At 36.4% G+C, this 21,590-nt stretch overlaps 1 protein-coding gene across 2 annotated transcripts in view; it reads right to left on the bottom strand.

Annotated features, from left to right (window-relative positions):
- The window catches only part of ubr1 (ubiquitin protein ligase E3 component n-recognin 1), a 34,514-nt gene that overhangs the window by 6,528 nt on the left and 6,396 nt on the right, over nucleotides 1-21,590 (bottom strand). Inside the window, exons 7-42 of one of the 2 annotated variants that reach the window (XM_058749074.1) lie at nucleotides 21,482-21,544; nucleotides 21,263-21,386; nucleotides 20,787-20,894; nucleotides 20,580-20,668; nucleotides 18,845-18,943; nucleotides 17,104-17,261; nucleotides 16,918-17,017; nucleotides 16,712-16,840; nucleotides 15,647-15,827; nucleotides 14,581-14,642; nucleotides 14,381-14,491; nucleotides 13,934-13,999; nucleotides 13,712-13,813; nucleotides 13,570-13,633; nucleotides 13,295-13,419; nucleotides 12,881-12,933; nucleotides 12,679-12,781; nucleotides 12,534-12,582; nucleotides 12,009-12,163; nucleotides 11,676-11,775; nucleotides 9,797-9,900; nucleotides 9,637-9,717; nucleotides 9,369-9,550; nucleotides 8,189-8,391; nucleotides 7,903-7,996; nucleotides 7,658-7,810; nucleotides 7,469-7,566; nucleotides 7,281-7,377; nucleotides 4,886-5,034; nucleotides 4,590-4,645; nucleotides 4,411-4,507; nucleotides 4,260-4,327; nucleotides 1,122-1,269; nucleotides 948-1,035; nucleotides 737-870; nucleotides 81-189 (exon numbers count right to left, since the gene is read on the bottom strand). In XM_058749074.1, the coding sequence (XP_058605057.1) occupies nucleotides 81-189; nucleotides 737-870; nucleotides 948-1,035; nucleotides 1,122-1,269; nucleotides 4,260-4,327; nucleotides 4,411-4,507; nucleotides 4,590-4,645; nucleotides 4,886-5,034; nucleotides 7,281-7,377; nucleotides 7,469-7,566; nucleotides 7,658-7,810; nucleotides 7,903-7,996; nucleotides 8,189-8,391; nucleotides 9,369-9,550; nucleotides 9,637-9,717; nucleotides 9,797-9,900; nucleotides 11,676-11,775; nucleotides 12,009-12,163; nucleotides 12,534-12,582; nucleotides 12,679-12,781; nucleotides 12,881-12,933; nucleotides 13,295-13,419; nucleotides 13,570-13,633; nucleotides 13,712-13,813; nucleotides 13,934-13,999; nucleotides 14,381-14,491; nucleotides 14,581-14,642; nucleotides 15,647-15,827; nucleotides 16,712-16,840; nucleotides 16,918-17,017; nucleotides 17,104-17,261; nucleotides 18,845-18,943; nucleotides 20,580-20,668; nucleotides 20,787-20,894; nucleotides 21,263-21,386; nucleotides 21,482-21,544 (3,902 nt within the window). The remainder of the gene's footprint in view (nucleotides 1-80; nucleotides 190-736; nucleotides 871-947; nucleotides 1,036-1,121; nucleotides 1,270-4,259; nucleotides 4,328-4,410; nucleotides 4,508-4,589; nucleotides 4,646-4,885; nucleotides 5,035-7,280; nucleotides 7,378-7,468; nucleotides 7,567-7,657; nucleotides 7,811-7,902; nucleotides 7,997-8,188; nucleotides 8,392-9,368; nucleotides 9,551-9,636; nucleotides 9,718-9,796; nucleotides 9,901-11,675; nucleotides 11,776-12,008; nucleotides 12,164-12,533; nucleotides 12,583-12,678; nucleotides 12,782-12,880; nucleotides 12,934-13,294; nucleotides 13,420-13,569; nucleotides 13,634-13,711; nucleotides 13,814-13,933; nucleotides 14,000-14,380; nucleotides 14,492-14,580; nucleotides 14,643-15,646; nucleotides 15,828-16,711; nucleotides 16,841-16,917; nucleotides 17,018-17,103; nucleotides 17,262-18,844; nucleotides 18,944-20,579; nucleotides 20,669-20,786; nucleotides 20,895-21,262; nucleotides 21,387-21,481; nucleotides 21,545-21,590) is intronic. The other variant, XM_058749075.1, reaches the window with a different exon arrangement.

Raw genomic sequence — 21,590 nt, 5'->3', positions numbered from 1 at the left:
GTAGCTGATATTGTAGATATTTAGGCATGGCGCATTAATATAAGAAATGTTTTGTGAGTTTGTGAGAATCTGATCTGTACCTCTTTATTAAGGTGGTTACAACATCCCTGTGGTCCTGAAACAGTTGAAACAGGTTGGAGGGCAAGGAGAGGTAACTACACAACAGATGCAGCTGACTTTCAGGTGACTCTGCATAGAAGAATTATGGTTAATATGTGTTAGCTTTATATGCATACAGTACTCTGCAGCATTGCTATGTGTATAATGACAAAAAAAATTATAAAAAACTATAGCCTGGATGATATAGTCATTATTAGTCATTTGAACCTACAACCATCTATTTATTCAAACATTATGTAATAGCAGTGTGGCATGTTTAAACTAGCGCTGTCAAACGATTAATTGCATCCAAAATAAAAGTTTTTGTTTACATAATATGTGTGTGTGTGTGTATTTATTATGTATATATAAATACACACACACACAGCATATATTTTGAAAATATTTACATGTATATATTTATATTCATATAATTTATATCATATATAAATATATTTAATATATAAACGTAACATTTTTCTTAAATATATACATGCATGTGTGTATTTATATATACATAATAAATATGCACAGTACACACACATATATTATGTAAACAAAAACTTTTATTTTGGATGCGATTAATCATTTGACAGTCACAGCAATAGTTTAAACACAACATATAAAGTGTAGTGACCTGCAGTACCGGACAGCTCCTCTGGAGGGGGCACTCCTGTAAGGCAATTGAAGAACAGTGCAGCACAGCGCAGGAAGGGAAGCACACCTCTCTTTACACCCTCTACACAGAAACCAGTCACACCAGCCCTCAACCTGAGAAAGAGAGAGACGATGAGAGACAGCAATAGAAAAACTGGGAGACTTTCCCTATATGACATGTATAAACTCACCTGTCTGTGTGTTGAGACACAATAGAGAAGAGTTCGGCTGCAGCCTGGGCCTCATCGCCCTCCCCTGACCCTCCTATTACAGCACAATCTACACACAATATTACTGAAAATAAGTGCTGTGCATAAAATGTTATACTTCAGTATTTGCATCTGACTCTGGCAGTGTGTGTTTACCGTGTGAGGCCAGCAGGACCTGCAGCATGTGTGCCATAGTGAGCAGGTGCAGCAGGTAGAGGTGATTGTACACTGTGCTGACTGCTGAAGGGTGCAGGTCTACAGCCTCTTCCTGATACAACGCTGGGATGGACAGAACCAACCCCACCTAATCACACACACAGTCCCACAAATGATTAGAAATCTTCAATTGCTTTCTTCTGACTTATCTAGCTGCTTGAAAATGATTGCTTGAAACTAAGCGCATAAAAAAAAAGGGTGTTTGAAGTTTTTTACATTTTCGGGGGAAATTGATAGTGGCGTTTGGCCGTGCACAAGTCACAACCATAATGCTAGGTTGCAATATACATTTATATAAAAAATAAATAAATCCGCTAAATATACAAAAGGGCCATTCCGGAGGTTTCTAGATATCCCTACTTAGATAAAAGTCTATGAGCCTTTTTTGTTTTATCATGTGCCAGGCAGAAATCATTTAGTCTTGCATTCATTTAGCATTTTATTTATTTAGCAAATGCTTATATTTAGATTTTTTTTTTTTTTTTTATTCTTGTTATATCATAATTTAGTCTTTCACTTAATCTAAGTGATGGGAAAGCAAAAGTGTGGAGAAAAAAGTAATTGCAAATGATCCTAAGCATACAGCCTCATCTGTAAAGCATGGTGGAGGTGGTGTCATGGCATGGGCATGCATGGCTGTCTCTGGAACAGGGCCTCTCAATTTTAATTATGACTTAATGTATGATAACAGTAGTAGAATGAATTTGGAAGGGTACAAAACCATCTTGGCTACCGATATTTAAGAAAATGTCACCAGACTCACCAGAAAGCGCTTCATATTGCATCAGGACAATGACCCAACACACCCCTGCCAGTTCAGTTAAGGAGTTTATCAGGGCAAAGAAATGGAAAGTCTTAGATTGCCCAAGTCAATCTCCAGATTTAAATCTGATTGAACAAGAATTTCTCCTCCTACAGAGGAGACTAAAGGCAGAAACTCCCTAAAACAAGCAACAGTTGGAACTGGCTACATTAAAGGCTGGAAAAGCATTTCAAAGAATAAGACCAAGAGTCTGGTGATGTCTATGGCTTGCAGACTCACTGCTGTTATTGCATGCAAGGGATCTAAAGGGAACTAAATAATAGCTTTTAATCTTTTACATCTGCCTTATGTTCAGCTGTCCCAATACTTATGCTCACATTAGATAGTGGGATGAACTCTAAAAGTGCTATCCTTTTTATTTGGTAAAACATGTATGTGTTGAAACAGCTAATAATAAAATGTGACATTCTGTAGTTTTGTCTCATATTAATCTCTTAATCATATTTGCAGATGTCTTGACTATACAGCAAATAAAGCAATTTTGCTATTACTGTCCTAATACCTATGGAAGGCACTGTTTGGCATTTACCATTTGTCGTTGGAATGAGTTGGAATGCGCACACATTAATGTTAAAAAAGTGTAGATTGACTAGGCTAAATTATATACAGGTGCATCTCAATAAATTAGAATGTCGTGAAAAAGTTAATTTTTTCTTGTAACTTATTTCAAAAAGTTAAACTTTCATATATTTTAGATTCATTACATGTAAAGTAAAACATTTCAAAAGTTTTTGTTTTAATTTTGATGATTAGAGCTTACAGCTCATGAAAGTCAAAAATCAGTATCTCAAGATATTAGAATATTTACATTTGAGTTTGAATAAATGACCATCCATACAGTATAAATTCTGGGTATCTCTTGTTCTTTGAAACCACAATAATGGAGAAGACTGCTGACTTGGCAATGATCCAGAAGACAAACATTGACACCCTCCACAAAGAGGGTAAGTCACAGAGGGTCATTACTGAAAGGTGTGGCTGTTTACAGAGTGCTGTATCAAAGCATATTAAATGCAAAGTTGACTGGAAGGAATAATTTGGGTAGGAAAAGATGCACAAGCAACAGGGATGACTGCAAGCTTGAGAATACTGTCAAGCAAAGCTGATTCAAACACTTGTGAGAGCACAAGGAGTGAACTGAAGCTGGAGTCAGTGCATCAAGAGTCACCACGCTCAGACGTCTTCAGGAAAAGGGCTACCAAGCCACTTCTGAACCAGAGACAACGTCAGAAGCATCTTAACTGGGCTGTGGAGAAAAAGAACTGGACTATTGCTCAGTGGTCCAAAGTCCTCTTTTCAGATGAAAGTAAATTTTGCATTTAATTTGGAAATCAAGGTCCCAGAGTCTGGAGGAAGAGTGGAGAGGCACAGAATCCATGTTGCTTGAAGTCCAGTGTGAAGTTTCCACAGTCAGTGATGATTTGGGCTGCCATGTCATCTGCTGGTGTTGGTCCACTGTGTTTTCTGAAGTCCACAGTCAACGCAGCCATCTACCAAGAAATTTTAGAGCACTTCATGCTTCCTTCTGCTGACAAGCTTTATGGAGATGCTGATTTCATTTTCCAGCAGGACTTGGCACCTGCCCACACTGCCAAAGGTACCAAAAGTTGGTTAAATGACCATGGTGTTGGTGTGCTTGACTGGCCAGCAAACTCACTAGACCTGAACCCCATAGAGAATCTATGGGGTATTGTCAAGAGGAAGATGAGAGACACCAGACCCAACAATGCAGATGAGCTGAAGGCCACTGTCAAAGAAACCTGGTCTTCCATACCACCTCAGCAGTGCCACAAACTGATCACCTCCATGCCACGCCGAATTGAGGCAGTAATTAAAGCAAAAGCAGCCCCTACCAAGTATTGAGTACATATACAATAAATGAACATACTTTCCAGAAGACCAACAATTCTCTAAAAATGTTTTTTTTTTTAATTGGTCTTATGAAATATTCTAATTTGTTGGGTTTTTGTGAATTGGTGGGTTTTTGTTAAATGTGAGCCTAAATCATCACAATTAAAAGAACCAAAGACGTAAACTACTTCAGTCTGTGTGCATTGAATTTATTTAATACACAAGTTTCACAATTTGAGTTGAATTACTGAAATAAATGAACTTTTCCACGACATTCTAATTTATTGAGATGCACCTGTAATATAATGATATAAGCATCTGTCCATACATCCATACATACACATGTGTAAGTATAAAATCACATCTTTTATTTTTATAATGCCAGTAAAAAGAAAGACACTCACCAGTAGATGAAAGAAGTCCACTTCTAATATTGATGGTGTGTTTTCTACATTAGGAACAGGTACCAGGACTAGAAAGAGACAAGAGAATTGAGAGAACTGCTGCATGAACAAAACTAACAACCATATCCATCCTCTCCTAAACGTGACATACCTGCTAACATATCAGAAAAATGCTTTTGTATGACAGCTTGCCTGCTCTTCAGCCTCTGAGCAGCTGAGAACTGCACTAATGCTTTGAGTCCAGACAGCTGAAGAAGAAAATCAATTTAGAAATCAATCCCACATTAAATGGTGTGCAGTATGATCTATATCAGTAGAGTCCAACCAGACCTGTCTGTTCTGGAGGGATCCAAAAAGAGGCTTCCCTTCTTCCTGTAACATATTTTCTAAAGTGAGAGAGAAAAAAACAGATGAGGCGGCACATGGCAAAAAGACTGGCTCACACAGCACCAAAATACCGTTCACATGAATTATGCTACATAGGACAATTTGAGAGAAACACCTGTTGGCAAGTATGGGTGATGTTTCCCAACACTGACTGTGTGAACATATCCACCATTTTAAAGTGCTCTGCAGACAACAGTGTCTGACAAATACCTCAAGTGAGCAAAGGAGGAGAGCATTACCAATGGCCTGGATGGTGTAGGCACATGTGTTCCAGGACATGACAGGCACGTGCGGGCACAGGTCATTGGGAGCGGTCTGCAGTCCCACCCTGTGCACTGTGGTCGCACAGACCCCCAACATCTCTGTGATACTGCGAGAGAACTTCGGCCTGATCACAAGCAGAGTTTACATCATATTTAGAAATAATAATAATCCTCACATTACAGCAGTTTTACACAAGTGGCAAAAACTTTTCACAGTACTGTAGCTTTGCAGACATTTGCCACAGTTCTTCTGGATTTAGTCTGTCTGTCTATATATAAATACTTTTATTCTTTGATGTGATATATTGTGCACTATAGGACCAGAATAGGGGTGTGCGATATAACCAAAATCTTATATCACAATAGGAGTAATTTTATTTCTCGGATCACGATATAGTTATTTTTGCTTTAAATAAGGTCCTTATGATATGAACATTTTTGATACCATAGAAATTTCATAATTCTTGTCACCAGTGTAAATATCACAAAAAACTGATACTAGCTTAAAAAAAAAAAAAAAAAAAAAAAAAGGAATTCAAGCTCACTGAAGACAAGTGGACATTCAGCGATTACATAAGAATAAGAAACTAATTCCAATCAGCAGGACAAAAAAAAAAAAACTACAGTAGAACAAATATAGGAAATACTACATTGTAAAGTAATCAAACGGATAAAAAACACTGCATATTAATCAGTTAATATTATTGCATATTATTAAATTAAATATATATTTCTTCTTATTAAACTTACAAAAGTGATTTAGTCAAGAGCAGTAACAGATTTTCTCTCTTTTGTTTGATTAACATGAATGACAGACACTTTAAGAGCTGCCCGGATCCAATATACTTATGACCTAACTTACTCTAACTTGCTTTCACTTAAGACCTAACTTACTCTATTTATGAGGATACTTTCAAAGACAGACATTTTTACACATACAAGTGTGTGTATTTAACCGTTCAAAGCCTATAAAATTACTACGCTTTACGAGCACCGTCTTCACGTGCGTGCGCCTCTCTGACAGCACTTAGAAACAGTCTCTCAGGCAGCATGCACATATAGTGAAATGAGTTCTCTTTCGCTGCTGATTGCATTCCAACAGCTTAAAATCACTGCAATGTTTAAAAGCGAGTGCAAACGATACATTTGTCAAACGTCACGAGTGTGTAACCGTGATAAAGACGATAGTCCAAAACCTCTACCGGGTGACAAATTTCTACCAGTCAATAGTGTCTACTGGTATATCGCCCACCCCTTGACCAGAAGCATATATTTTAAAATTCAATTTTATATTATTGACTTAAAGCTGCAGTCTGTAAGTTTTGCCTCTTTGTTGCCATCTCTGTTTGAAAACCTGGAATTGCAGCTGTGCGCGGAATTATCTTCCTTGCGTAGGTTGTGCTCCGGCACGGCTCCAGCGCGGATGAATCTAATGTTTTGAGGAGTATATGTGGCTGTCAGTCACCGCACCGGTGTGGATGTTTACTGTACTTCGCAATCACAGATTCTAGCCTATGTCTTGGAATATATGACCCAAATAAGAATTTTCACCATATATTGCCATCTGAACAAGTAAGTAACAAGTCTGCCATGTTTGTTCTGACCAAATGAGGAAAAAAGCATTACCATAAATCGCGCTACCAATGGTGATTTAATCTAAAGATCAGTTAACTCATATCACATCAAACCGTGCAAATTATTATTATTGTTATACTTTATTCTCAAATTATTATTCTTAACAATATCAGCATTGCGTGACTATGAGTAGCCTATAGCGTGTAGATTTAAATTTCTGTACAGTCTAATCTAATTGTCATGCCATTCGAATTTCATATTAAGAAATTGTTTTAATTCAAAAAGCAAATTGTGCTCCCTTCAAACTGGTTTTCTTTAAAATACAAATCTTGTGTAATCCCAGGCAATCTGTAATCAGAAGCACATTTAAAACTGGAATATAATTTAATTTCATTCACATATGTTTCATAAACACATAATCCTTTCTGGATTACAATCCGCCATCAAAATGCTACATTTAATTATTCTAGCTGCTGTGAGAAAAGGCTATAAATGATCCGCCATCTGCAGGATCCTCAAATGCGATAGCCTACTAGCCGAGACAACTTCTTTATGTTTACAGACGTGACGTAATAACGCAGTGCCATGCTTGAATTTCCCGCGAAAATCTACCTATACCACTCAAATTAGAAAACATTATTATAAGCTAAACGTTGTGAATCGGGCTAAAGTAAGGCGATAGTTTTGAACACTGGCTGGTTATGTACTTTCTCAAATACTGATTTCGGATAGTTTTTACCCAAAAAAAGTTATGGACTGCAGCTTTAAATAAAGACTTGTCTGTTTAGAGACTCACGGCTCTTGAACTCCAAAACTGAGAATGGATCTGAATTCAGCTTGACACTCATCAAAAAGTGCCACTGCTTCCTCAGCCGCTTCCTCACTGTTACTGCCTGTAATCACACATACACAAATCAATCTGAATTAAAGAGAGAGTATCTTGACACTGAAATTCAGGAGGCACAAATCAGTTTTGACTCTCACCTGTTTCCCATGTACCTCTCAGACCTCTGATCCGAGAAGACATAATCTGAATCCAGCGCTCCAGAGTGAGATGCTGACCAACTAACTCAGCACTCTCACTGACAGGGAGACAAAAAAACATATCAATTTGACTCATCCCAGTGTAAGCACCTGAAATTGAACATAATAAGGTTAGTAATGGTGCCGTACTAATTAAGCCTGCTGGGCTCCACAGGGATCAGAGGGATGACAGTGTTACAGAGGGACTTGCAGAGTGGACACATGTACTCGCCGTTCTCCAGGTCTATGATCAGATCTGCATGCAGCCGATTCCGAGTGGTGTTCTGCACAGCTTCAAAGTACCTACACACAGCCAATAGACATAAAGATGTAAAGGTTGAGTGGATTTGTTTGGTTAAGGCATCCAAAATGTAACTATTTAAGCATTAACTGACTTTTGCCAGCAGGTGGCGTGCATCACATGCCCACAGCTGCCGGTGTGTGTTCCCACAGCCAGATCAGGGGGCATGAACAGGGGATAGTTTCCAACTGTTTTACAAAAAAAAAAAAAAAAAAAGAAGATGACAAAACAGTCTGATACTGCATCACAATAGAAGAATTCCTGTCGGTAATGCTTAAATCATAACATGTGCAAGGAATTCATACATGCTTAGTGTCAACACTTCCTGTTTGTCATCACAATAAAGGTAATTGAGAGGTAAAGTATGAGGCATCATTCACCTTTAGGGGAGAGTGTCTTTCCACGGTTCTGGGTGAGAACAGTAGATCTTTGCACACAAGCTGTAAGGACCATGGCTGGTGCCTGAGCCTGAACCTCCTGCTCCTCTTGACACAGGATGCAGATCTGAGTCTCCCAGTCTGCAGAACAAACGCCCTGCTGAGGCCCCACAGCCACCCTGCTCTCATCCACATCCATCCTGAAGCTGCGCACACACACATATACACACTTCACTTAGACATACAGACAAATGAAAGGGTGTTCGCAGAAATTGTTTTACTGTAAATGAGTAATAGTCAGCCTTTGAGGGACAAAAGAGCAAAAGAATGAAAGAACAAAAGGAAACTAAAAAAAAGAAAGTGAAAGTATAAATGCTATGAACTGAAAGCAAGTGTGAAAGAAAGTGAAAGGCACAAAAAAGTGAAAGTGAAAGAATTACTGAAAAAAGAATGAGTAAAAGAATAAGTAAAAAACTAAAGGAGCAAAAAAGAAAGACAAAAGGAGAGGGAAAGTGTTAAAAACAACAAATGGAAGTGAAAAAGTGCCATAAAAAGGCCAAAAGTAAAACAGTAAAAAGAAAAAAAGTGAAAGTGAAAGAAAGTAAAAGAGAAAGTGAAACGAACTGAAACAAATGAAACCATTGGTAAACAAATAAAGAACAGGCAAAGAAGTGAAGATAAGAAGTAAAAGAAGGAAAGGCAGAAAGAGAAAGAAAGAAATAAAGAAAATAAAAAAAAGAAAGAAAGAAAGAAAGAAAGAAAGAAAGAAAGAAAGAAAGAAAGAAAGAAAAGAAAAGAAAGAAAGAAAGACCACATCAATGAAAAGGCTAGAAGTAAAATAAAGCAAAAAATTGAAAGTGAAAGAAACTGGCAAATGGGACAAATGAAAGAACAAAAAGGGAAAAATGAAAGAAAATAAAGGTGCAAAGAACAAAGAAACGAGTAAAGATAAATAAGAACAAAATTATTTTACAATAAAACATAAAAAAGAATAAATAACAGTAAAAGTACAATGAATAAATGCAAAAGTAAGTGAAAGCGCAAAAGTATAAGAAAAAGTGAAAGAAACCAAAAGCAAGAGAGAAAGACTAAAAGAACAAAATAAATAAATAAATAGAAAGTCACAAAAATAAAGTAAAGTAAACAGCAAAAGAAAGAGAGAAAGACAGAAGAAAGTGGTGACCTGTCCACAGATGCAGCGGTGTCGCTCTGACTCGAGCTCTCAGGCACGTTGTCATAAAGCATCTTGTTGGACTCTATGAAGTTCTTCTGCATGGCTGACATCTGAGCCATGATCTTCTGCCTGTGGGCTTTAGCAGCTTCAGCTTTCCTCTTGCGCTCGGCCTTCTCTTTATCCTGAACACTCTGAGCAGAGACCACACACATTAAACACCTCGAAGACATGGAAGCATTATGACTGAGACCCTCTGTGTTTGAATCTGTGTCATTACCTCCTCCAACTTGCTGTGATCCACAGAAAATGAAGCTACAGGACCGGATTTCTCCCGAAGACACTTCACCACCTCAAACATCTTGAAGGAGAGACATAAAGATCTTAAATATCAAATCAATGAATTAAACAATCAAATACACATCAAATCACCTTCATACCTGTAAGTTCCACATGATCATGTCATTCTGAGCTTTCAGAGAAGGTAAAGACTTTATTTTGGTCAGGAAGTGGAACAAAGATTTGCCGTGTTCTGAACCAGTTTCTGAAAATACAAACACATCTGTATCTATCAGCAGCTACATAAACAGCAAAGCACTAATTGTAGGGCTGCATGATATCTCAAAATAAATTCAAAACGGTGATATGGCTTAGTGTGAAAAGTACAATTAAACTTATATATATATATATATTAGTGGTGGGCCGTTATCGGCTCTTATCGGGCGATAAAAAAAATATCGCCGTTAATCTATTCTCAAAGTTGGGTTGGTAGCTGGGTCTATACTATGCAAGCTATGATGACTTTCACCTTGATATTTTAGCGCGGATGTATACCTAGCCGAATTGCACTGTAGGGGCGAGAACGAGTCTTCGAACCTGTGTGTATGCGTGCTAACATGGATGCAGCTATGAAGCCGCGGGTTTGCTTCAGGAAAATTTATTTTAAGAAGCTTCCCAATGGAAATCGGCAAGTCATTTCTGTCTCTCGTTACATGGTGGCGCTCTCTGTATCGCGCGCACAGCGGAGTTCCGCCCCGGTTCGCACACACACACACACACACACACACACACGTGGCGCACACACAAGTGAGCACACTCCCACTCCTATTTGTAAATATTAAGCCGCAAAACGTCTATTTAAATATGACTTCTGTGTGTCTCTGTGTTAATGTATGGCGCAGACGCGCGGGTTTGTTCACTACTCATACAGAAGACCGCGTGACGCTTGCGGCGATATTAATGTCTGTCGTCTCACTAAGGACATAAATACTTCATGAGCATTCGAGCGTTTCATTTGAGAAAAACTATCCTCACGGCAACCCGTCAAAATAAAAGTTCGGTTTCACTTGAAGACATTGGGCAGAACGTAATTGGCTACTACTACTAAAACTATTAAAACCTTATCTTTAAGGAATAATCATACAATGTCTTCGATGTTATTATCAATATTAAATTATTGATGACTGCTAGTTGTTTACTACTAGTAGTAAACTTATTCTGATCTACTTGGCAGAATTCAAATGAGCCATTTTAATCTAGATTAATCTAGATTAATTCCAAGATTACAGTGAGATTAATCTAGATTAAAAAAATTAATCTATGCCCACCACTAATATATATATATATATATATATATATATATATATATATATGATTCAGAGTGAAGCCCTTACAGTCATACTGCAAAATCAAATTGCTAACATTTTACAATTAGTTAATTAACTAACATTATTTATTCAGCTTTGTCAATGTTAGTTAATAACAATCCTGTTCACTGTTATTTCAAGTTAACTCAGGCCAATTAAATAATATTGACAAATACAACTTTTGATTTTAATAATGTATTAATTTGAACTTTACATGAACTAAGACTGATTAATGCTCTAGAAGCATTTTTTCATTGTTAGAAATGTTAATTAATGTAGTTAAAGTAACCCTTTATTTTATGTTGTCTTTCTTTCTGTACATACAGTAAGTACATGTAGTTAATTAATATTATAATACAATATTATTAATAAAAATAAACAAAAACAAACAAAAGTGAAAGTAAAAATCAGTTTAGCAATTAATAGGCAAAAAAGTAACTGAAAAGGCAAAAAAAAAAAAAAAAACTATATAGCTTTTATTTGTCATGTCAATGATTGCCTATAAAATGCTGAATATAAATTGAAATCATCGACTCCCAATATTGCATATTTTGCATGCCTCCTATTGTAAACCATAAACTTAGCATTACTATTTGTTGCAAACAAATTCATCCATGATTTTTCTGAATTCTGATCTGTACTATTTTAGAAAAAACAACGGGTGAGAACTTACTCTGTGCTTTCTGACTAAAGTCAAAGGTCACTTCCTCAGTACTGCTGCTTTCCAACTGCGTTTTTTCCTCCAGTAGAGCCTGGCCTACAAGGTGCAGGGCCTAAAGCCATACAAGCATGTTAAAAATCACATTTATCAAATCTCACTTCAAACAAATTCACCATGAAAAAAGCAACAGCCAATAATTGTCCATATAACTGCCATATAACTGAATTATGTTCTTAAAAATGCAAATGCAATAATTATTTAGGTTTAAATAATAACTAAATTTATGTTACTGAAACAGAGCAAAAACGGTGAGAAATGATGTAGGCAGAGCAGTAAGAGCCATACCCTCTGGATCATGGGTTCAGTCCATCGGTTGGAACGGTCCTCCGCTGCTTTCTGGAAGATTCTCTTCAGAATAAGGATGAAGATGTCACAGCAGAGCAGGCACACTATGTTTGAGAATGCTGGACAGAAGGGAGGAGGCACTGGGGGACGGAGGGCTAAAATAGAGTAACATCACATATCACACCCTGTGCATTAATATCATCTACTAGTGACATTTTTGGTCAAAAATTCTTATTAAAAATTCATAGTTCTAGCCCTGGGTTTTATTCGAACAGTACAAAATTCACAATTGCAAACAAATCCACAATTGTAAAAGCTGTAATTCAAAAGACTTTATTTTCATATAATTGCAACAAATCTTTTGAATTATTTCATGCCTTTAAAATGACATCAATGCATTTTTGTTTAGCATTTAGCAAATTTTTCCAGAATATAAGTCTTTTTTTTAATTATCTGAAACATGCAGCGACTCATATTCAAAACAGACTTATATAATGCATTTAACATCAGTACAGATCAGCATACCTTTATCACTGCCCTCATGGGTTCTCCTCTTCTTCTGAGCCTCTTCTGCCTAATATGAACAAATAAACATTTCCTTCTGTTTAAAGATTAATCTGTATTTTAATAAGAATGAGATAATGAATGAGACAATGGGTGCACCATGTACCTTACTATGCTGTGGTCTGGAATAATGATAGAAGAAGGGGTTAAACTCTTTCAGACATTCCTTCTTCAGTTCATACAAGCCATGGCCTGACACTCCTGGTTTCCTAAACAACATTTAATAAAGATTTTGGAGTACATTTCGCATTGCATAGAGTTGTGAGTGTAACAACTGTGTAATAACTAAACTAGTGAAATGTACTTACTTGAAAATGGCAACCTTAGAGATGACAGTTTCAAGCCCAGTTTCATGGCTTTCCTGAGATGCAATAAAAAGGTTCTTAAAGTAACTATAAATAAATGTTTATAGTTCAGTTACACACACATATCTATATATCTATATCTCTATATATCTATATCTATATATCTATATATCTATATATCTCTATCTATATATCTCTATCTATCTATATCTCTATCTCTATATCTCTCTCTATATATATATATATATATATATACACACACACACACATATATATATATATATATATATATATATATATATATATATATATAGATATATATATATATAGATATAGATAGATATATATATATATAGATAGATATATATATATATATAGATAGAAAAACAAAACACAACAACAACAAAAAACTCTTACATTTTCAGGCAGGCTTTTAACCAGGCTGCTATGAGCCATGGATTCAATACAAAGCAGATGGATGACCTCCCTCATAGTCACGTCCTCCTTAGTCACATGACTGATTCCAGGCACGTACCGTTCACCTGCATATTTCACATGCAAAATATATATCAGAAGTAAAACAAAGGCAGTGTGCCCAGTGAACCCATTTACATAAAACAACTGATAACACATCAACTAAGGGCAACTAATGACAAAAATAGAAAATAAAAAGTCAATATGTGAGAACTTACCTACAATGACGATTATCAGGTAAAGCATCTCCTCTGTTAACCTATTCCACTGTTTCAGTACTTCCTGTGTGATGAAAAAAGGCACAGAAACCAATCAATATTCCATATTCCACTTGATCTCACATCACCTTCTCTTACTCACCTGATCTTTACTGGAGGAGTTGCCATTAAAAACATCAAAAAGTTCAAATCTCAAAAGAACAAGCATGAGGAAATGATTGGGGTCCATTTTGGCAGCAGAAATCTGTGGTTGGTCAGAAAATGTAATTAATTGAATGAATATATTTTTAATTTAATAATTATATTATTTATTTTATATTATTATTTTTATATTTCATACACATTTATGATTTTTAGGACATACCTGCAACATGATAACATCCTTATCAAACATTTCATCCCTGCACTTAACATCCTGATAGTAATACACCTAAAAAAATCAGCAAAAGTTAGAATATGTTCATGACGCAACACAACATCGATATTCATGCATTTAAATTCTGTTACATATTTGCATTTTTTTCCCTTTTCACCCCTCCAATATACAATACATACATTCATTCAAAAGAAATAAAATTTAGACAGCATCAATAACCTTCAAAGGCCATGTCATGCCACATACAGATGTACTAGATGTTAAAATGAAACAATGGATGTGTTTGAAATATCAGTTGATGGTCCAACAGCTTTTATTTGGAGACTATTTTCATGTTCAGATTTTGAACATGAGAATGACTAATTATTGTATTTACAAATATTCTTTACTTTCATGTTTTTAGTGATTTTTTTGAAAAATTGGTGGCTCTCTCACCTGGCTGACGAGAGACAGGCCGTTTCTGCGCCACATGTCAGCACACACCTGAGCCGCCAGCACAACACAGCGCAGAGGCTGCTCCGCCAGCTCAGTGAAGTTCAGCTGCACCTGAAACACACACAGATACACACCTGTAAACCACAGTGCTAGACATTCACACATTACAGATTCATTTGATTAATTAATGATATACTCACAGGATCCACAAAGTCAGGGAGGTATTGGATTGCTCCAGTCTGGCACAGCAGCACATATAAACCTGAGAGTAGATACAGACAGAGTATTGCAGCGACCACCAAAAAAATAAATAAAATAATAAAACAGCCATAATCATTGGTACACTTTCAAGAATTCTAATAATTTACAGATCTTTACCCGTTTTGAAAGAAATTAATACTTCTATTCAAGGCTGAATTAAATTGACCAAAGTAATAGTAAACAGTTTTAAAAAAGATTTTACAAAAATATGCCACAAAATATTTCTATTTTAAATAAATGCAGTTCTTTTGAACTTTTTATTCATCAAATAATTATTTAAAAAAGTACAGCTGTCACAAAAATATTAAGCAGTACAACTGCTTCTACAACTGAAGATCTTTTTCCCCCTTTTTTGAGCAACATTATTAGAATGATTTCTGAAGGATCATTTGACATTGAAGACTGGATTAATTCAGCTGTTGTCATCACAGGAAATACATACATATATATATATATTTATATTTACTTTTTTTTCAATTTAAAATAACCAATTAAATAAACAATTTAAAGTTTTCTATTTTAATACATTTTACAATGAAATTTAAGAATTAAAAAACACTTTAGTATAGGGACCTAATATGCTTATTAGCATACCTATTATAAACATATTGGCTGTTTATTAGTGTTTATAAAGCACATATTCTACACGACTATATTCTACATCCCTAATCCTACCCAATACCTGAACTTAACTACTTTACTAATTATTAATAAGCAGCAAATTAGGAGTTTATTGAGACAAAAGTCATAGTTAATTGTTTGTTAATAGCAAGAACTGAACCATAAAATAAAGTGTGACCCAATGTTCACTTTTGAAAAAAAGAGAAGAATGTTAGTGGGGAAACATAAGAGAAGTTTTGAAAATTAGTTAACCTTCTCTTTAATGTAACCATGTAACACCCCATTTTTGAAGATCTTTACTTCCTGTATCATTTTAAAATATTCATCAGTTAGAAACCCTCAAAAGTCTGACTTCTGATACAGGGATTCAACAATTCTGCTAACCGGCCAGGAGTCTGGTGATGGGCAGATGGATGGAGACGGGCTCCTGGGAGACTTTATATGGGCGTGCGTGGAGGATCTGCTTGCACATGTAGCTGTCTGTCGGCTCGCTGCGGAAGGGCTGGTTGGTGCAGGACATTAGAGCTCTGTGACACTCCTGAAAGGCCAACAACAGAACCCTCTCCTGTGGGTAAACAACACAGCACACACACACAGTGGCACATTTCCAGGTCATTCATTAACCAGTGGATAAACAAGATTTGTAAGCTAATCAGTCAAGCAACAGTAATGGCTTTAAAAGTAGACTGTGGTCAATTTAAGTGCTTTGTCTCAACATTCTGTAACCTGAAGTTGATTTTTACTTGATTTTGGGAACATTGCGTATTTCTGATTATAAAACATAATGTACGGTAATAAAGCACATACTGTTTTAGCACAGTTTTGTATAACTAACAAAAGTAGAATAGATTGACTTATGTGGGCAGTGTGTTCTCATTTCGACACCCACTTAACTAACAGATTACAGCATTCACATTAGGTGTTTGCTGTGTGGTGTCGCATCCCATTCTCTAAAATGAAAACACTCCACTCATGGATGTTTGAATTTACTCACCAAATTGTATAACTACAGAATAATAGATGTTTATTTGAAACAATCCACTATTTGCCCCATTTCGGGAAACAAGACATACATGTCTAATTTTTTTAAAAACATGATTTAATAAATTTTAAGTATATGAGTAAAGTGTGAGTTACCAGTTTGCACTGCAATGTCAAAATCTAGAAAGACTGATATATAGACTACATAGACTGGACCGTGACATATTTTAGTCAATTTGCAATTGTAAAAATTGACCTTTCTTAACTAGTTATTAAATGAAATAGTCATGACTGTTATATATATTTTGTTAAAATGTATATCTTTGAAACAAAAGGTTATTATATTACAGCTGTACCAGTTCACTGGGTCTTAAATTTCTTATATTTTGCTGTATACATGTTCAAATCTCCATAATTTCCATAATCACCAATACAGAAAATCAATATCCCTGACTAGCCGTGACTCACGTCAGAAGAACACCAGTCCTGAAACATGGCGAGAATGTGGCGCAGCTGCATCTGGAGGGTAAATCCCGCCTCCCACTCGGGCTCCACCTCAACATGCTGACCAAGCTGCCTCTTCACCTCCTCCATCCCCTGCCATCAAAGAATGACATTCAATTAGGTTACAGATCAAACCAAATTAAAATCCTTTTGCCAAGAGAAAGCATTACCTGCATACAACATAAGAAGCGAAGAAAGATGTGTAAACCTTCGAGGAACTTCACCCTCAACGTCTCAGTCCACACAGAGGGCTTACTGATTAGAATGTACCTGATAACATCAAAATGGAACCAATCAACATCGAGCCAACTAATGAGATGTTTTTATTTTCCAGAATTCAAGGGTTGTGTGTAGACCTGAGGTCATGGAAGATAACTTGAACCCGGAAGAACTTGTCAGGGTTGTGGCCCTGGAATTGGAAGCGGTTGTTGCTGTCCAGATGTGCCCTCAACATATCCATTACAGTGTCTATAATGACCTTGATGACGCTGCCCTCCTCTATCAACTGCCTGGCCTGAGAAAAAGACAGAGAAGGAAAGCTTTACATTTACCTTCAACCTTTAAATTGACTTTTAGAGTTAGTTCCCTGAATATTAGTTCCCATCGTTTACTTAAGTCATACAATTCCAATTTGTAAGACTTTTGTTCTTTCATGACACAAAAAAGGAAATATTATGACTAGTATTCTTTTTTATATTATGGCTATTTTTCATGCCATTGCAATGAATGGGTGATTAAGATTTCAGGACGCAAAAAGGATTCTAAAGCTCCATAAAAGCGAATGCAAGAACGACATCTGGCTCATGAATCAACAACTGACTCCAGTTTTGTGAACTAGATCAACTGATTAATTCATTAACCCTTTTTAACATTTTAGAGCATGTGAGCCACAGTTCACATTTACTTTCATTATATTGAAAATATCCCAGGATATTCTTTCCAAAATCTTTTGTGCACCACTGAAAGAAAATCATACAGATTTTATATGAGGGTGAGTAAATGATGATAGGATCCTTTTTGGGCAAACTCTTTAAAGGCTAGAGATTGATATGCATCAAATCATCATGACCAAGTACAAGAGTAGCTACAGTACAGTAAAGTCAAAACATATGCTACAAAAGAATAAAAGCACAAATGCTTTAAGGTACAAAAGTTGTCCTGTTCCAAAATGTGCCAGAATGCAATTCATAACGTATAAATACATTATAATTTTTTTTTTTTTTTTTTTTTAATTTAAATTTTTCTGGATTCGTTTTTTTTTTCTAGACTATTTTAATGGTTAAATTAAATTTTATTCATTCAAAAGCATGTCAAATGAATTGAAATCATGAAACTTGCACAATTTAACAGCAATTTACTAAAAATTTAACAAAAATTAAACATTTAAGGCACCACGAAATACCTTTTATTTCTTTTTTCCTCAAATTTAGATTTATTTTTTCCAAATTGTTTTGTCTTTTTTTTTTTTTCAGAAATACTGTGTTGTGTGTTTCTAGTAAATATTCCTAAAAATAATAATATAATAATAAATAATAATTTTAGATAGTAGTACTACTATCATTACATTAAGTGATATATTTTTGTCACAGTTTCTTCAAGTTAAACTGAACTTTTATTTTGATGGGTTGCTGAGAAGACCTTTAAGTTTCTATGTGCATATGATATGACAATAGTTTTTCTCACAAGAAATGGTAAAATGCTCATTAAGTGTTCATGTACTCGTATATTGAGGCAGCAGAGGCTGAAAACACCGCAAGCATCTCACAAGCTTCAATATGTGTGTAGTAAACGACACCGCGCATCTGCTCCATTCATTCACACAGAGACACTCAGAACATGCAGGATTCATATTTAAAACAGTATTTTGCTGCTTAATAGTCACAGACACTAGTCCATATCGTATTTTGATTTAACTGTGTTGACCTACTTTTGATTTATTCATCCAAAAAAGGGAACAGTATCTGATTGATAAATATATGAGTATCAATGCATATTTAGTTAGAAATCAGTTTTAGTTAGAGATTATTATGGATATAGAAAGATGCTAGACTTTACAGAAACATGCTTGATGTCATTTCTGCTAGCTGTTCATCATACCAAAGTGGGAACAGTGAAGATCTGCACAGACAAGGCTGTGATTGAGATGTTCCTCTGATGGTCATCACTGATAAAGTCTTCCTGAAGTTGCTTGTAGTGCTGAAACATGACATACTCCTGTTAGTACTCAAACATTACAATGATGTATATGTGAAATGATACAGTGGGTACGGAAAGTATTCAGACCCACTTAAATTTTTCACTCTTTGTTATATTGCAGCCATTTGCTAAAATCATTTTAGTTAATTTTTTTTCCTCAATGTACACACAGCACCCCATATTGACAGAAAAACATAGAACTGTTGACATTTTTGCAGATTTATTAAAAAAGAAAAACTGAAATATCACATGGTCCTAAGTATTCAGACCCTTTGCTGTGACACTCATATATTTAACTCAGGTGCTGTCCATTTCTTCTGATCATCCTTGAGATGGTTCTGATTGGACTTGATTAGGAAAGCCACACACCTGTCTATATAAGACCTTACAGCTCACAGTGCATGTCAGAGCAAATGAGAATCATGAGGTCAAAGGAACTGCCTGAAGAGCTCAGAGACAGAATTGTGGCAAGGCACAGATCTGGCCAAGGTTACAAAAAAATTTCTGCTGCACTTAAGGTTCCTAAGAGCACAGTGGCCTCCATAATCCTTAAATGGAAGACGTTTGGGACGACCAGAACCCTTCCTAGAGCTGGCCGTCCGGCCAAACTGAGCCATCGGGGGAGAAGAGCCTTGGTGAGAGAGGTAAAGAAGAACCCAAAGATCAGTGTGGCTGAGCTACAGAGATGCAGTCGGGAGATGGGAGAAAGTTGTAGAAAGTCAACCATCACTGCAGCCCTTCACCAGTCGGGGCTTTATGGCAGAGTGGCCCGACGGAAGCCTCTCCTCAGTGCAAGACACATGAAAGCCCGCATGGAGTTTGCTAAAAACACCTGAATAAGATTCTCTGGTCTGATGAGACCAAGATAGAACTTTTGGCCTTAATTCTAAGCGGTATGTGTGGAGAAACCAGGCACTGCTCATCACCTGTCCAATACAGTCCCAACAGTGAAGCATGGTGGTGGCAGCATCATGCTGTGGGGTGTTTTTCAGCTGCAGGGACAGGACGACTGGTTGCAATCGAGGGAAAGATGAATGCGGCCAAGTACAGGGATATCCTGGATGAAAACCTTCTCCAGAGTGCTCAGGACCTCAGACTGGGCCAAGGTTTACCTTCCAACAAGACAATGACCCTAAGCACACAGCTAAAATAACGAAGGAGTGGCTTCACAACAACTCCGTGACTGTTCTTGAATGGCCCAGCCAGAGCCCTGACTTAAACCCAATTGAGCATCTCTGGAGAGACCTAAAAATGGCTGTCCACCAACGTTTACCATCCAACCTGACAGAACTGGAGAGGATCTGCAAGGAGGAATGGCAGAGGATCCCCAAATCCAGGTGTGAAAAACTTGTTGCATCTTTCCCAAAAAGACTCATGGCTGTTTTAGATCAAAAGGGTGCTTCTACTAAATACTGTGCAAAGGGTCTGAATACTTAGGACCATGTGATATTTCAGTTTTTCTTTTTTAATAAATCTGCAAAAATGTCAACAATTCTGTGTTTTTCTGTCAATATGGGGTGCTGTGTGTACATTAATGATTTTAGCAAATGGCTGCAATATAACAAAGAGTGAAAAATTAAAGGGGGTCTGAATACTTTCCGTACCCACTATATGCAGCTGTTAAATTACAGTATACCTCTGTGAATTTCATGGCAAACAGCCTCTTGAATTCTGTGTCCATCAGTAAACTACTGAAAATTAACTCGTGGACAACCTTGCGAGCTCCTGAGGAGAGTAACAGGAAATCAAGTTTAGATACAGCACTAAGAATATTTTACCGGATTTAAAAATGTCTGCAGGGTATTAAAAGTGCATAATCTATGGTAGAGATTGAAATATTGACCTTTATAAAGTTTGGCGTCGTGCAGCATGAGTCGACTGATCAGGCAGAGTTTATTGTTGTCAGCAGCTGGCTCCAAAGCCACCTGGCAGAACACCTCCCTGAGGCCAACTACAGAGCCAGTGACAAGGACAAAACCTCAAAATTATTTATTTGTTACTTAATGTTATATATATTAATTTGACCAGTGGAAACAACAATATCGTGAAATATTATTGCAATTTAAAATAACTATTTTAATATGTAATTGATTGCTTTGTTGGAAAAATTTCCAGAATTTCTCTCTCTCTTTTTTGCTGTCTATTGAAAAAATTAAAAATAAAACTACTTGGTTCATTCATTTGGTAATCAGGAGATTCAGGAGGGCTATTTTAGTACGGTCATGGAATTTCTTTTTTTTTTTTATTATTCTTCACTGTATTGTTTTAAAAATGGAATGGTTATAAATAAAAACCAGTTCTCGGCTCCTAATCATCTACCCGAATAGCCAATGATCTTCTGGAACCATGCTCCAAGTCTGAGGGCGAAGGTCTGATGAGCCATTACAGCAGTGTGAAGGATCTCCACTCGCAAAGGTATCTGGATAATGTGCTCTGAGTTACGCTGCAGAGGAAATGCAAAGATGATTAAGTCATCTATATATGCTCTACATAAAGCATTCAAAATGTGTGATTGAAGAGTGTAGCAAGTATGTTTACCCTGATATTGTCCTTGGCTTGTTGACAGGATCTGAGAGTACCTCTCTTCACTGCTTTCCGCCCCTGAAATCATGATAACATGAGGTATGAAAGTCTATACGCTTACCTG

This window comes from Onychostoma macrolepis, chromosome 17 (assembly GCF_012432095.1).
Source record: "Onychostoma macrolepis isolate SWU-2019 chromosome 17, ASM1243209v1, whole genome shotgun sequence".
Taxonomy (NCBI): domain Eukaryota; kingdom Metazoa; phylum Chordata; class Actinopteri; order Cypriniformes; family Cyprinidae; genus Onychostoma; species Onychostoma macrolepis.
Note: the sequence above shows the minus strand (reverse complement) of the source record. Positions and strands in the feature narration are given on the sequence as shown.